The sequence below is a fragment of the Apodemus sylvaticus genome, chromosome 4, assembly GCF_947179515.1.
Source record: "Apodemus sylvaticus chromosome 4, mApoSyl1.1, whole genome shotgun sequence".
Classification (NCBI taxonomy): domain Eukaryota; kingdom Metazoa; phylum Chordata; class Mammalia; order Rodentia; family Muridae; genus Apodemus; species Apodemus sylvaticus.
The window spans coordinates 55,251,055-55,267,026 of NC_067475.1; the positions used below are offsets into that span (position 1 = coordinate 55,251,055).

General features: G+C 47.4%; 1 protein-coding gene across 1 annotated transcript; it reads left to right on the plus strand.

The window, feature by feature from the left end:
* The first annotated feature begins 402 nt into the window (after window positions 1–402).
* On the plus strand, window positions 403–12,555 carry Sypl2 (synaptophysin like 2). The gene is made up of 6 exons (XM_052178526.1): window positions 403–456; window positions 623–697; window positions 7,739–7,863; window positions 9,022–9,223; window positions 10,064–10,255; window positions 12,409–12,555. The coding sequence occupies exons 1-6, from the start codon at window positions 403–405 to the stop codon at window positions 12,553–12,555; spliced, it is 795 nt and encodes a 264-aa protein (XP_052034486.1).
* Window positions 12,556–15,972: the final 3,417 nt, after the last annotated feature.

Here is a 15,972-nt window from a genome sequence, read left to right on the forward strand (position 1 = left end):
GAGACCCATCCTGGACGCCTCTGGCAAAAACCCGGAGCCTTCTGGCAGCCCGACGGCTAGCAGTCTCCACGGGTCCCTTTAAGGCGCCCTACGCGCGGAAAAAGGGGAGAGCAAGGGGCGGGAGCAGGGTTCGCGATCGCACGCCACGTGACTCGGCTGTCAAGTCAGCCAGCGAGTTTGACAGAAGTTTGAATCGGACTCGGGGGTTTTCTGCAGCCGGCGGGGCAGCGCGACGGACAGAGCCTCCGAGAGCGCCAGCAGCAGCGCCCCCCACGACCCAGCCCGCCAGCCTGGAGCCCGGCCTGCCCACGGCCGCGAGCCCGCCGCCCCCAGCGCCCCCGCGCGCCCCGCAGTCTCCGGGCCAGGGAGTCGAACCCCCGCACTGCGCCCCGACGCGCCAGCATGTCCTCGACGGAGAACCCCGGCCGCACCTCGGACAAGTCTCCGCGCCCCCAGGTACGCCCCGAGTGCCCGGCCCGTGGACTCTCCCTAGTCCCTGTCCACCTAGATGTCCTGCATGTGTCCCATTCCGCCTTCCCCGTCCCCCAATGTGAGTTGAGGGGGACCCACGCTTTCCCTCCGGGCCGGCCGCCTCAACCGTCTGATGGCTTTTTCTCTGCAGGTGGACCGTCTGCTCCTGGGGCTGCGCTGGCAGCGCCTGGAGGAGCCGCTGGGCTTCATCAAAGTTCTCCAGTGGGTGAGTCGGCCCTAACCCCGGGCTATTTCGGGAGCCTGGATTGTGACGCGGACCCGAAGCAATGTGGCCCCAGAGGAGGCTGGGGAGATGCAGCGGGCCCAGCCACCGCGGAAGGGTGGGGGGTGGCGACAGGTGGGCGGGGGAGGGGAGGACCAGGGTTGCTGCTCCAGTGCTCGGTGGTAGGAGGGAGAGGAGCCAGGCATGCGGAGTCCCGGATTCGGACCTTCTATGTGCAAGGCGCCTTTGCCCAGGGCGCTCACATTTCACTCGGACGAGAGGACCCGGGTGTAACCTTTCCAGAACTCTGATCCTGCACATACCACTTTTCAGTGGCGGGAGGGGAGAGGAGGACAAGGAGGGTAAGGTCCACTTTGCAGTGAGAACAAAGCTATTACTGAAGGCACCAGGGGAGGAAGAGGGTTACAGAAACCATCCTGCCTGGAACCCTCTAGGACCTGGATGATCCTGGGGGTGGACTCAGGGGACAGACTCCCAGCTGACATCACTGGAGCAATTTGGGAAACTGTAACCGAGTGAAGAAGTGGATGGATGAATGAACATTTTCCCTGTCCAACAGTTAAATAAAAAAAACAGTTAAGCTGGAAGAAAACATGGCAGCTAACATAACGGAACACTGAGCCGGGAGAGATGGTAGGTTGCAGGCCTAGATCTACTGTCTCAGCTCTGTGACCTTGGGCAAGTCACTTCTCCGGACACAGGTTTCCAGCATTAGTCAAATGTGGATCAAACCTGTCAGCATACTAGAGTATAGCTCAACAGTAGATTTACCCTAAGACCTTGAAACTTTCATCTGTCCAGGGCCTCAGTTTCCCCTCCCTTGGTCTAGTGGGTATCCTGTCTTGTTTCACTGGTACTGTAAGACATTGATAAGCCTTCTGTTCTTAGACCTAACACCTAAGTTCCCCATATATTAGGAACATAGACAGATGCAGTCAGTTTTTCAAATCATAAAGACTTGGGGAACATTTTGTACATTCTTGCAGAAAAGGTTTTGTTAGGCAAGCCATATACCAGATTCTATATGGAGTTATTAATGTGCCCTCAAGCACTGGATTCAGCTAGGGACCAATTTGCCATTAATACCCAAGAGGACTGAGTTCTAAAGAACTTTGAATTCACAGGAGATAGGACTTAGTGAGATGTCACCAAATCCTAAGTAATTGTGGTTTGGATGGAAATCATCAAATCTGGAGTGCATTTGGGATTGTCTTTGGGTATCTGAGACCCTAATGGGATGTGAGCCAGCTTGGAGTCCCTAGAGTAAATAATTCTACTTTCTCTGTTGCCTCAAGGAGGGGGGTGGGCAGAGCAATGTTGACTGAACTCTTCACCTCTTGACCTTCCTTGTTCCAACTTGAGTCCTTAGGGGACTGAATAGGAAAGGTAAGGTTTCAAAGGAGCTGGGATTCAGAAGTAAGGAGGCACTGTGAGCAGTCCCGGGGAGCAGGCAGAAGTGCTATCTTATCTACCCCAGACAAGTAGATCTAATGGAAAGTGACAGATCGTCAGGCCACGGGAAACAATAGGAAAGACCACGGACTTATCTCTTATCTTCCCTGGGAAGGGTCTAGAAAGCTTCCTTAATTCGGTCACCATTCTCACCCTACTTTCTACAGCATTCCCGCACACAGGGACTCCTAGCCCAACTGTCCAGTCTTCTTCCAAAGTCATCACTGATTCCCCAAGAATTAAGACCTTTCTGACTTTATGATCTCCCACTTTATAGGGAAGGGATTGTACAAAACAGGAACTATCTTGCGCTCAGACTGCTAAATCAGGTCTCTGGGGGATAGACTCGGAAGCAGCCTTCATTCACAGCAGTGATCCTGACCCATAGGTTGAGACCCCTTTGGAGTTAAATAAGCTTGTAATGAAATTGCAGTTATGTGGTAGCAACAAAAGTAATTTTATGGTTGGAGGGTCACCACAACATGAGGAACTGTATCAAAGGGTCACAGCATTAGGCAGGTTGAGAACCACTGCTTCACATAGTAGCATTATAAGAAGTCATGGGGTGCTTTCAGTGCTATCTAGGTAGCCCAAACTCAGTCATGAGTTTGGCTTGCTTGAATCTTTGCAGATGAACAGAAAAGTGCATAGGAACCAGCGTGAGAAATAGTCCTCACCAGAGGAGAAACAGAAAGCAGAGATCATGTAGTTACTATAATGGTAATTGAAAACTTTTATTATTATCAGCCGAAGGCAAGGGTTTTACTGGAATCCTTGTGAGAAGAAAGTGATGTCGGCAGGACTTAGAGTGTCTTTAAAATTTAGAAATCAAGCTGGCCGCAGCCGCACACACCTTTAGTCCCAGGCGTTGGGAGGCAAGGGCAGGTGGATCTCAGCCTGATTTGCCAAATCAACCAAACTAACTAAAAGATTCAGAAATGAATCTCACCTCAGTTCCAATTCAAGAATTATATCATTTCTATATCAAGCTAGCCAGATAGCTTGCTCCATCTATCTGTCTGTCTGTCTTTCTATTCATCTATTTTAGGTGTTTTGAGACAGGGTCTTTCTACGTAGCCCTGGTTGTCCTGAACTCACAGGACCAGGCTGTTCTTGAGCTCATAGACATCTGCTCGCCTCTGCCTCCTGAGTGCAGCCTAATAACTCTTAGAGAGAGAGAGAGAGAGAGAGAGAGAGAGAGAGAGAGAGAGAGAGAGAGAGAGAGTGAGTTTGTGAATAGGGTATGTGCACAAGTGCCTGGCATATATGGAGGTCAAAGGAGTTTGTTTTTTCTTTTTCACTCTTACTTGGATTTTGGGGATGGAACTCCAACTCACCAGACTTACACAGCAAGTGTCTTTGCCCACTGAGCCATCTCATTGGTCCCAAAAAACTAGCTTTTTGGTTTGGTTTGGTTTTGGTTTTTTGGAGACAGGGTTTCTCTGTGTAGCACTGGCTGTCCTGGAACTCACTCTGTAGACCAGGCTGGTCTCAAACTCAGAAATCTGCCTGCCTCTGCCTCCCAAGTGCTGGGATTACAGGCATGAGCCACCACTGTCTGGCTTCAATTTCTTACAAATAACAGATCATATTAACTTTATCCAAGTATGTCTCCGGATGATGGCTGATGATCTTTGTTAGGAGGGGCAGTCAGAGATCTATAATACAATGGAGCTATTTCATTGGTGGGATTTCTTTTTATTTGTTTGACGCATTTTTTTTTCCTACTGAAGGTTTTTGAATGGATACTGTCAGAGTCCATAGCACCAATAGATGCTGAGACCTTGAACTCCCTGGTGGTTAGTGTCCTTTGGGTTGACATAAGTATATATAGTAAGCCAGTCAGCATCAAAGTCAACCCCCAATCTTAAACTGGGAAGGTTATTCTATCTTTTCAAAGAGATGCAAAGGTAGGAGGAAGAAGAGGCAGAGGTGGGCAAAGTATGCCCACCACTATTGCCAGCATCCGAGTTCCTGAAATGCCCTTGCCCTCAGGTACTCCATATTTGTTCTTTATGGCCACTGTGATATCTCATAGCCTTGTGTGTGAGAGAGAGGGATTCAAGTTCTCTTCTTGTTCCTGCAGGGTTAGTTGCCTACACAGTCATGATAGGAAGAAAATCTGATACAGAAAAGTAGAGGGTTTGACGAATGGTCTGGACAGGTATCTCTGCTCCTGCAGCCTGGGGCAGAACACCTGCCTTTCTCCTTGTAACATGCACCGTGCAGAAGAGACCCTCTTCTCTTCAGCCTTAAGGACCACAGTGCAGAGTCTTACTCACCTCCATATCGATAGCCTCAGGGCACAAGGTAGATGCTTAGCTTCAAGTGAATGAATGAATGGATGGATGGATGAAGCTCAGAGCAGGGACTCAGAAGATGTGAACTTGAAGGCCAGCTCTCACATTAGCTACTTTGAGAATGTAACGTAATCAGAGGAAAGAGGGCTTCTTCTGTTTCCAGAACTGGAATGAGATTTAGAATTTTAATAGATGATGGAAAAGTTCTGCCATCCATAATGTCCAGTAGAGTGCTGGTTTGCCGCACATGACTATTGAGCCCTTGCTATGTCTGTTTCTATGACTGAGCAGCTGAAGCTTAGGTTTTGTTTTATTTTATTTGAAGAAACCCAAATAGCCATAGTTGAGCAGTATAGCTCTAAGGCATACACTCCATGAGGACAGCCCCCCCTTCTCTCTCTGTCTCTCTGTCTTTCTCTCTCACACACATGCACACACACACACACACACACACTGTCTCTCACTGTTAAAGCGCCTGCTACAGGTACATACTCGAGAAATGCCATTTTTGGCAGATGTTCAACAGTGCCCAGGGAAGAAGAGGCTCCATATTGCCCTGAGTTAGGACTCTTTCCATGCTCCTTTCTACTCAACATCCTACCAACATCCAGTGAATAAAAACACACCGACCCAACTGTGCTGCCCTTCCTTAGGTGGGACCTGTTCTAGGCCCCAGAAGCCAAGAGGAACAAAGACTTCTAGGAGGAATCAGAGACCCACAGAGTGAACGAAGAAGAGACCGTCCCCCTGCGGATCAGCTAGCAGAGGATCACTGCTCTGCCTGAGCGGCCATGTTGCCTATGTTCAGGGGGATGATACAGAGGCTTCTAGTGGCTTCTCTCAGGCTCTGTCAGGAAGGTGGACCAACAGTCCTCCACTGCAGCTTTCAGAGCCTAGTTCGGATGTAGAGGCTGTGTAGCCATTGCAGGCAGATTACACTGACTTCTTTCCCGGGTATCTTTACCTATATAGATAATCATCACTCATTTGGAACAAGTCTACTGCAAATAGGGGCACACATGACCTTTAGAGAGCAGTCAATGGCTCTAGCACGGAGTTCGGCCGGGCCATGCAAGGCAGGGCGGTAGCACTGGACACCACCCAGGAGTAGAGCACAGCTGCTACTAAAGGCAGCCAAGAGCATGCTCTGCTGATAGCATTAACTTCAGAGGGTGGAAGAATTCCAGAGTTGGAAGCAGCCTTTAAATGATCTCCAAGTCCTTCATTTTACAAATGAAAAAACTAGAACTCGGAGAGCCAAGCCACCTCTCCAATAAGTTACAGGGCCAAGACCAGGACCTGGGGTTCTTGATTCCTTTGTTTGTTTGTTTGTTTGTTTCCAGACAGGGTTTCTCTGTGTAGCCCTGGCTGTCCTGAAACTCACTCTGTAGACCAGGCTGTCCTCGAATTCAGAAATCCACCTGCCTCTGCCTCCCAAGTGCTGGGATTAAAGGCATGTGTCACCACCACCCGGCTGGGTTCTTGATTCCTAATCTAGATCTCTTTTCACTCCAATCAGCAGTAGAAAAATAATGCACAATACTATTCCTGACTGGATGCAAGTCTGCAGTAGGGATTACTGTCTTCTTGCTTAATATACAAAACACTGACTGAGTCACAGAGTAACTGATAGAAACAATTAGCAGAGTATATTCACCATTTAGTAAGAATACTTGTATCACACCAAAGGTAAGTGCATAGAAAACGGGCTGGGGGGGCGGGGGCTGGAGAGGTGGCTCAGCAGTTAAAAGCCCTGACTGCTTTTCTGAAGGCCCTGAGTTCAATTCTCAGCAACCACATAGTGGCTCACAACCATCTGTAATGGAATCTGATTCCCTCTTCTGGTGTGTCTGAAGACAGCTACAGTGTACTCCTACACATAAAATAAATAATTCTTTAAAAATAAAAAGAAATGAAGAAAAAGAAAAAGAAGAAAGAAAAGAAAGTGGGCTGAGTGGACAACATAATAGAATGGGAATGCTTTTCATTTCTGTAGACCAGGCTGGCTTCGAACTCAGAAATCTGCCTGCCTCTGCCTCCCAAGTACTGAGATTAAAGGCATGCGCCACCACTGCCCGGCTCTTAAGATTTATTTATTATTATATGTAAGTACACTGTAGCTGTCTTCAGACACACCAGAAGAGGGCTCAGATCTTGTTACAGATGGTTGTGAGCCACCATGTGGTTGGTGGGATTTGAACTCAGGACCTTCAGAAGAGCAGTCGGTGCTCTTAACCACTGACCCATCTCTCCAGCCCACTTTTCATTTCTTATTAATGTGTGTTCCCCCAAAAAAGAAACGTGAGAATCACACGATGGGGACTTTTCAGATTACTCAAGACAGAAGTTTAGTTGTGACAAGACAGATTACTCAGCTGTGAGGCAAGAACGAGAGGAAAACAAATCAATTGTTCTAACACTCCCTGCTTCCTACCACCTGGACTTGATGGCAGCAACAGATCACAAAGAGGGGCAGGCAGCTGTGGGAAGCAGTAGAGCCGACAAGGAAGTGGAGGGTACTTTCCTCTGGGTGTGAGCGGGGCCTGTCAACATCCCCCAGCCAGCACTGTTACTAAAGGGAAGAAAATTCAGGCGGGCAGTAGCATGAGATGGCTCAGTACAGCCTCCCCTGCACTACCCCTTGGATGAGGCAGGAAACTATTGCAAGTTAGCAACACGGTCAGGGCAAGAGTCTATGGCTGTTCGAGGAGGGATGAAAATGAAACTAAATGAACAACGTTCCAGGCACACCTGATCTGGCTTGGTAAAAGGGAATCTATTGGCTAGGTGTGGTGGCACAAGCATTTAATTCGGGAGGCAGAGGCAGGCAAATCTCTGAGTTCCTATACTACCCAGAAGAAAAAAAAGATGTCTTGAAAAAACTGATTCCAGTGTTTGCCTGTCTTGAAAAAGAAAAGGTGTCTATTTCTGATTGAAACAGACGTTCCCATAGCCAGAATTATAGAGGTTTTGTATTAGCCATTTTCTTGAGAAGCTGTGTGTGCCCAATAAAGATATGGAAACCCCTTTTCCCCTCTGAGGACTCGCTCAGAGTCTTCCTTCTTTAGTTGGCTACTGGGTCCAATGCTTTGTTCAGAGAACACAATGTCTGCAGTTGAAAGAAGAAAGACTGTGAGGTTCGGTCCTTACCAGGAGGAATTCAATAAAAGGAATGGTTACTCTGTATCCACTGAGCACCTGCACCCCTTGGACTCAGAGGTGGTCGTCTGAGAGACCTTCTGATTCTCAAAGGGCTTTCACTTTCTCTCAGCTCTTTGCTATTTTCGCCTTCGGGTCCTGCGGCTCCTACAGCGGGGAGACCGGAGCCTTGGTTCGCTGCAACAACGAAGCCAAGGACGTGAGCTCCATCATTGTTTTGTTCGGCTATCCCTTCAGGTGAGCAGGGATTGGTTCTGACCCAGTGCCCGTCTTTTAGGTTAGCAGGGCTTCCTCCCTCCTCTGCCCTTACCAACCTCTCAGTTGTTTCTTCTGCTCAGAGGACACACAATCTAAAGACCATATTTTTGTGTGTGCTGTTCTAGATTAAAATTAAAATAAAACAAGACCTGGATCATTCTGTCCTTTAGCACTTTTTTAGACACTCTGACCAGAGTGAAACATGGACATATCATTGTTATGATGGTCCAGTCCAAACTCAAGCAATGACAGATCGCCACAGCTTAGCCGGAGGAATCAAGCCACTGGGAGGAAGGATGGAAGGGGTCTGGGCCAGTAGGGCATCTCTCTCTGACCCTCTGCATATTCCTCTGTGCCTTGAAGGAAGGAAGCTTATTAGAGTTTAGTTATTAAACAAGAGATGTGGGATGCTTACACAATGTCACCCAAATGGAAGGAGGTATACCTTGACCAGGAAGCAGAAGAGGGAGATTTGCTCTGACCAGGAAGCAGAAGAGAATATTAATCTCCCAATGTCTGGAAGTCTAGTTGGGGAGGAGAAAGAGCTGTTCAGAAAAGGATGGAGGCAGGACACACATCCTTTGGAGTGTCTGAAACCACTTCACTGTCCAATTTAGACTAAGTATCTCTTGTACACAACAAGCTGTAGTTTTTCACTTTATTTTGTTCAATGTGGCCAAATCAGGGAGGCCCACATCAAGTCTGTGAGTGGGTCACTTAAACCTTAATTTGGCCACTGCTTAATATGAGTCCGTTTGTTTCCAAGGGCAGACTGAATCTGATTTGTTTAGTGGCTTAGCTACCAGAAATAGTTGGACAGCGTATATTTTAAGACTTAAAAGGTCTAGAGTGGCTGTTGAAGGGGACATGAGGTTTGGATGCAATCTTGAGCTAGGACTGTAGCTCAGTGGTTAAAGCACTTACCCAGCATGTGTGGATCCCAGGTTCAATCCCCAGTACTATTAGAAACAACAACAACAAATGAGCAGAATCTTGAAGTCTCTTGACTGCAAGATTCCCTCAGGAGTTCCTAGGTAAGTGACTCCTTTCCCAGGGTGAGACCAGCATAGGAGCCCTTCTTGGGCAGAGTAGGAGAGGCTAACCCTATCTCAGCATGGCTTCTCTTGTCATCTGTAGGTTGTACCAGGTCCAGTATGAGATGCCTGCCTGTGATGAGGACTCCACCTCCAAAACCATGAACCTCATGGGTGACTTCTCTGCCCCCGCTGAGTTCTTTGTGACCCTTGGCATCTTTTCCTTTTTCTATACAATGGCTGCCCTGGTCATCTACCTGCGCTTCCACAAACTCTACACGGAGAACAAACGCTTCCCATTGGTGGTGAGTGAGCATGGCCCAGAGGAATGGGACCAATAAGTGGAAGAGACATTTGTTCATTTGTTAGAAAGCTGGAGTCAGAGATGGAGGGGAGGTCCAAAGGGATGACTTCCCTGATAACTGTGTGGAATAGAAAAACCTCTCAGTGGTTTGTTTGCAGTCAGAGGAAGCAAAACAGTATCTTTATAAAGCAGGCTCTAGAATTGACATAATGGGTTCAAATCCCAGCACTTGTTCTCAGTAGCTGACACATTAGACAAGTTACTCAGCCTCCCTGCACTTTAATTTTCTTGGCTATAAAATAAAGACGAAGCAATAAATACTTGTGTCCGTGTTTTAGGAGGATAGAATGAGGATGCATGCCCAGCACCTAACATGTAGTTATTCTCTGAGAGCTATCTATTATTAGTATCATTTCATTTGCTTCCTCTGCATTCCAGGCACTCAAGATGGGAAGTGTGCTTTAGAGATCTCAATTCCCTTCTGAATGTGCCTTTTTCATTACTTACAGTTTGAACAATGGTGATTAAAAGGGAGGTGAGAGGAGAGAATGAGGAATTTAGGTAACTTGGGTCGCAAGGAGGGAGGGTTCCCAGCAGATAGATACTGTGGCAGCTCATTGCCTGACCTTAATTCTATTGGAAGGAATATGGTAGTCTGGGTGGCAGCATTTCTTTGGTGGTACTGAACAGAGTCCTCAGGTAGGATGGGAGTTAGGTATCTGTAGGGTGAGAAGAGACATCTTACTTGAGACCTCAGGATTCTTGTGTGATTGGAGGAAGGAAAAGTTAATTGATGATCACGGGGCCCCTCTAAATGTCTTCCTACCTCTGCTCCTCCTAGGATTTCTGTGTGACTGTCTCATTCACCTTCTTTTGGCTGGTTGCTGCTGCTGCCTGGGGCAAGGGCTTGACTGATGTCAAAGGGGCCACACGACCATCCAGCCTGACCGCAGCCATGACTGTGTGCCACGAAGAGGAGGCAGTGTGCAGTGCCGGGGCCACACCCTCTATGGGGCTGGCTAACATCTCTGTGGTGAGACTTGTGATCGTAATCATTGGAGGGGTCTGGGGATGGTACACTAACCTGGCTGTCCAGCTAGCTAACTGGTTCTGAGAAGAATAGGGAAGGTGCCCCCAGAGACGAGATGCTCTGCACCTAGACTAGTAACCCCTGCATCTCATGGCGACCTGAGAAGATATTTTTGGATGAAACAAATCTGAGTCACTCCTTCACTATCTTTCCTTTCCATGTTTATCTGCCCTGGTGGTTACCCTTTCTTGTCTGTTCAACCATGTATCACATGGGAGCATGTGCAGAAGGGGTTTATGGCTGTGGCTGGGCTCAGAACTATGAGTGGATTAGCATGAGAGAAAAACTGTCCCTTGCCATTTAGCCTCCTCTACTGGAATGGTTTTGGCAGGCAGTGGTGGGCTCAGCTGGCAGGCAATCCAAGTTTTAGCTATCCAGTTGTAGCATTGAGCTGCATCTATATAAGCTAGTAAATACCCATAGCATTAAACTTCTCAAATGTCCTGTCATCTCAGCCATCCCGGAACTACTCAGAAAATGTCCCAGACCTCCCCCACAGCCTACCAGAAGAGGGCATCAGATCCCATTACAGATGGTTCCCTCTCTGGTTGCTGGGAATTGAACTCAGGACTTCTGGAAGAGCAGTCAGTGCTTTTAACTGCTGAGCCATCTCTCCAGCCCCTCCAATTTTTAATTATAAAAAGTTTCCGGCCAGGCAGTGATGACGCACACCTTTAATCCTAGCACTTGAGAGGCAGAGGCAAGCAGATTTCTGAGTTCAAGGCCAGCCTGGTCTACAGAGTGAGTTCCAGGATAGCCAGGGCTACACAGAGAAACCCTGTCTACAAAAACAAAAACAAAAACAAAAAACAAAAAACAAAATTAAAAAAACAAAAAAATTCATATATATCCAGAAAAGTTGAAAAACATTTACAGGGAAGGCCCACATAGTCACTTTCTTTTTGTTGTTGTTGTTGTTGTTGTTTTTGTTTTCTGAGACAGGGTTTTCCTGTATAGCCCTGGCCATCCTGGAACTCACTTTGTAGAGAAGGCTGGCCTCGAACTCAGAAATCTGCCTGCCTCTGCCTCCCAAGTGCTGGGATTAAAGGCGTACGCCACCACCGCCCAGCTCATAGTCACTTTCTAAAATACAACTATTCAATGCACCTGCTTTATATGTATTTATCTGTCTTTCCTTATCTATTGTTTTTATTTGATTTTTGAGAGACAGGCTCTTTGTATATCACCCAAGTTGTCTTTGAACTCACTATATAGTCCAAGCTGCCTTTGAATCCATGGTTCTTTTTTTTTAAATTTATGTATTTTACTTAAATGAGTACTCTGTACACTGTAGCTGTCTTCAGATCCTATTACAGATGGTTGTGAGCCACCATGAGGTTGCTTGGAATTGAACTCAGGACCTCTGGAAGAACAGTCAATGCACTTAACTGCTGAGCCATCTCTCAAGCCCCAAATTCCCAGTGCTTTTGCCTCAGTCTTCTATGTACTGGGATTACTGATTTGTGCCACTGCACACAGCTTTTCTGTTCAGTCTTCCTTCATTATCTCCTAAGTGCTACGATTACATAGGTGTAATCCACCATACCTAGTTAATTGGTCCTATTATTATTACATTATTATTATTATTAATTATTATTAAAGGCATATGCCACAATACCCTTCTATGTTGTTAGTTTTTCAAAATATTTTAAATAAATATTTCAATAGAGCAGGTGTGGCCCACATCTGTATTACCAAGAGTTTGTCTGACAGGGGCAGAAGGGTTATGGGTCCTAGAACAGGCTAGGTGCACAGAGAAAACAAAAGAATAATAACCACAACAGTAGATGTTGGAATAAAGCCTTTGCTTAGTCTTTAGCCCTAGGGAGTACCTTGGACAGCTCCAACTACACTCACCTCAAGAAATGTGTTCCTTGGTTTACTTGGCATTCCTGGGGCCAGATTCGAAGAGTGACCAAGCTACATTGTGAGCGAGTACAATGGACAGAGTTTAGACACTGCCATTAGAAAATCTCTTAATAGACAGTGGCCTTAAGCCCTTTCTCTATGCTAAGCTCTCTGTGCTTTTCCTCTTCCCATTTCTCACGTAGCACTTTCCTAACTATTCTCACAGACTCTCCTGATTTCTTTTGTAGCTCTTTGGCTTTATCAACTTCTTCCTGTGGGCTGGAAACTGTTGGTTTGTGTTCAAAGAGACCCCGTGGCACGGACAAGGCCAGGACCAGGGCCAGGGCCCCAGCCAGGAGAGTGCAGCAGAACAGGGAGCAGTGGAGAAGCAGTAAGCAGCCTTCATCTGCCTACTCCCCCAACTGGACAGCACCTTTCATCTCCTCCAGCTTCTACAGGACCTTCCTCCTCCTCCTCTTCCTCCCTCTCTGCCTCCTCCAACTCCCTTCCCCCATTATTCTGGACTTTGAGATTTGAGCGAATGGATGGGTGGGCCTCAGCTGTTGGTAACCTGGGCAGAGCTCCACTGGTTTCTTATCCCTCCTCCTGCTGGGGCCGCAAATGGCAGGATCTATCTCAGTGCTTCTTGTCCCCTGCCTGGACTGGGGCATCTTACTTGGGGGAGTCAGCTGGTAGCCTTGCCCTGAGTTCTGTGCAGAGGGCCCATCTACCACCCTTTTGTGACATCCCTCAATAGCTGTCATCGAATCTGTATCTTATCTCTAGCCCTCCCAGAGCCCAGTGTGCTCCACAATTTTGTCTCTGGCCTCTGTTTGTCCACAGCTCCCACCATGTGTGAAGCAGGGAGACTCATTACCCTATCAAAGGTCCCTCTAGGGTCCACGTGAGGCCTGGACCCAGTGGGAGCAGATAGTTGCAAGTGTATTGAAGCACCAAGGAAGAAAGTCAGGAAAGTTGCTGGCAGAATAAGTTTTCTGTTCCCTCGGTCCTCCCTTCCCTTCCCCTCAGCTGGAACACTTTCAGTAGTGGCCTACACTCCACTGGCTCACAAAACCCCTGACTTCCTCTCCTTCTCAGCCTTGGTTTTGTCTTACACTTAGGAAACAAGATGAAATGGTTTGGAATATGTCCCGTTCATTTTCCCATCCCCATCACACCTGTTGGCCCATCTCCCTTCCCCAACCTTTTGGAGATGAGGCATTTAAGATCATTTTAACAGTCTGCCCAAGCCTTCCTTTCATTCCTGTGGGCTTTGGGAGGGCCTGAAGGACCATCGTGAGGCTGAGATGCCCAGGAGTCCCTGGACATGGATACATGGGCCCACCTGACCTTTACCGTCTGTTCATTTTCTCAAGCCAGCACCTTTTCTAGTTCTTTCAAGCCTTTCCTTCCCCATCTTTACAAAGAGGGTCATCTCTCCTGGTCTCTCGCCTCCATACGGCAGCCAGGCCCCATCCTTCCCCAGTCCTGGGCAGCCCCAATGCTATTGGTGCTTCTTCACTTCGGGACCCAGTTCCATTTTTGTCTTTGATGTGTCTCCTCTTCCTGATACCTCCTGTCATCCCTCTTTGGGCCCCAAGGTCAGAGGGTAACAACCAGGTAAATGCCATCTGCCTCCTGCCCAGATCAAACCCCCTTGATCTACCCTGGTAGTAGGGTTGCTCAGGGGAAGTTGAAGAAGCGAGAAACCAGCCATTTAGTGGCGATCGGCCCACTTAGCATCCCAAAGATGAATGTGCCTTGTGCCAACCTGTCCTCAAGACGTGATCAACCCTCGCCAACCCCTCAATGCTGCCCACATCAAGATGTAATGCTTGGGTGCCCAGGGCTCAGAATCCTTAACTTTGGGCCATTCATTTCTTTGTTGGGTTACAGTTCCCCCAACCAGCAGAGGAAGTAAGATAGTTTTCTACTTCCAGATGCTCCCGGAGCCCTTCAGGAAAAGAATTTTGGATTTTTGTTTTCTGTTTCAGATTTTAGGGAAAAGAGTTAAGGATGGGAAATTTTTTGTTCCTAAATCTGAACCTCTCTATCCAAAGTTGTCCCCGTGGTTACTAAAGGACAAGGGGGACAGTTTCGCCTACAGCTCTAGAGATACAAAGAACAAAGGGGTGACCACTTTTTCTTCAAGCAAGTCCCTGTGGGGATCTGGAGGCAGCTTCTACTCAAACTGTGTTTGGATTCTGCATCTATATTGATAATTTATTTGAACTGTGATGGATAAAGCGTCCTCACTTGGGGCCTAAGTTAGCAACTGGCCCATCAACTACTTTAGAAAGGGAGCTATAGACTCCCACTGAGCACCTTTACTCCAGAGCTCGCTCTAGGGTCGAGAAGGCTCTTCCTCAGCAAGAGTCTAGCTATGGCCAAGAAAGCCTTGATTTTAGGCTATGGCCTTTCTCTCCATGGCTGCCCTAAGAGGAAAGACCAGTTCACCTCATTACCTCCAGGGGGCTGGGCAGCAGTAAGTGCCAAGGGCAGCTCTGTCCTCATAAGACTCATGTCCTCTCCAACCAGGGCTGGCACCACCACTTTGCCTAGTCAGGCCTGAAGTAGGAGAAGGTGTCTGGTTTCTCTAGCTATTACAGGAGGCCAACAAGTAGGGAACTTGCCCTTTGCCCTGGTAGACTCTGACCATGTGGAGATGCCCATCCAGGACTTTCCTTAGACATGAGTCCTCTTCAACATCCTGACCATGGGTCTCCTATTTCTGGGATTGCAGATCAAGAGTGTGGGGAGAATGTTGCATGTTGTTTTGTGGTGCTTGTTATTACACATTTGAATAAACAGTGCTGCGAACATTTGCCAAGGAGAAGCCAAGACCAGAGGACTTCTGGGGATTTTTTTCCCCTCTCCTTTTCCCTTGCTCTATGTTTTTGGACAAATTTCAGCATGTCTGCCAAGGCATACTCTTCTCCTTGCAACTCTGCACCCCAGGCAATAGAGTCTGCTGGATGAGCAATTGTTCCTGGCAAGCCCCGGTCTAGTGACATCCACTCTTTTGGTGGCACCCAATTAGTCCAGAGAAACCGAGACTCATTAGCAAATTTGGACCAAACTCAAAAGGCAAAAGACAGTGGCTTCCACAATGCTGCCTCCGTTTGCTCTCCTACCATCTGTGAGCCAAAGGAGGAGTCGAGGGCCATATGCTTCCCTCTCCTCACTGCAGGGTTCATGATGCAGACCTGCACCTCCAGCTCCTCAGACGGGTCACGTTTACAGTCCCTAGAAAAATGTGCTTGGGCACAGTTTTACATTTAATCTCATCAGGTTCCTGGGTCTCTTAGGGACCTTCTCTGGGTGGGTCTTAGGTTTAGAACTTCTGTCCTCAGAAGATATTATTCTTTAGATAGTTAAACTGCTCTTAAATGGGAAGCAGAAAGTCACGGACCATGACTTATTTGCTCCCAAACTTGGTTTCACTTTATGCAAAGAGATGCAATATGGCGTGATGGGTGAGGTAGTCAAAGAAAAAGAGGATTAATATTTCATTTCTAATGAGAATGGAGACGGGGGTGAAGGCAGATTTTTGTCTCTTCTGTGACGTTGGAAAGAAATATCAGCTAAGAAGAAGGGTGGGTGATTAGGTATTTTCTGGGCCTTAGCAAAATAAAAAAGAAAGAAAAGAAAAGAGAAAGAAAAGAAAAAAGAAATAAAGAAAAGAAAAAGAGAGAGACACGAGAAACCTCCCTATGTCAAGGATTCAGTAGCAGCTTTTCCAGCGGCGAAAATATTCATTAGAAAAAGAAGCCAAAATGATGGATGAAGTCAGGGTCCAGCCAGGATTTGGG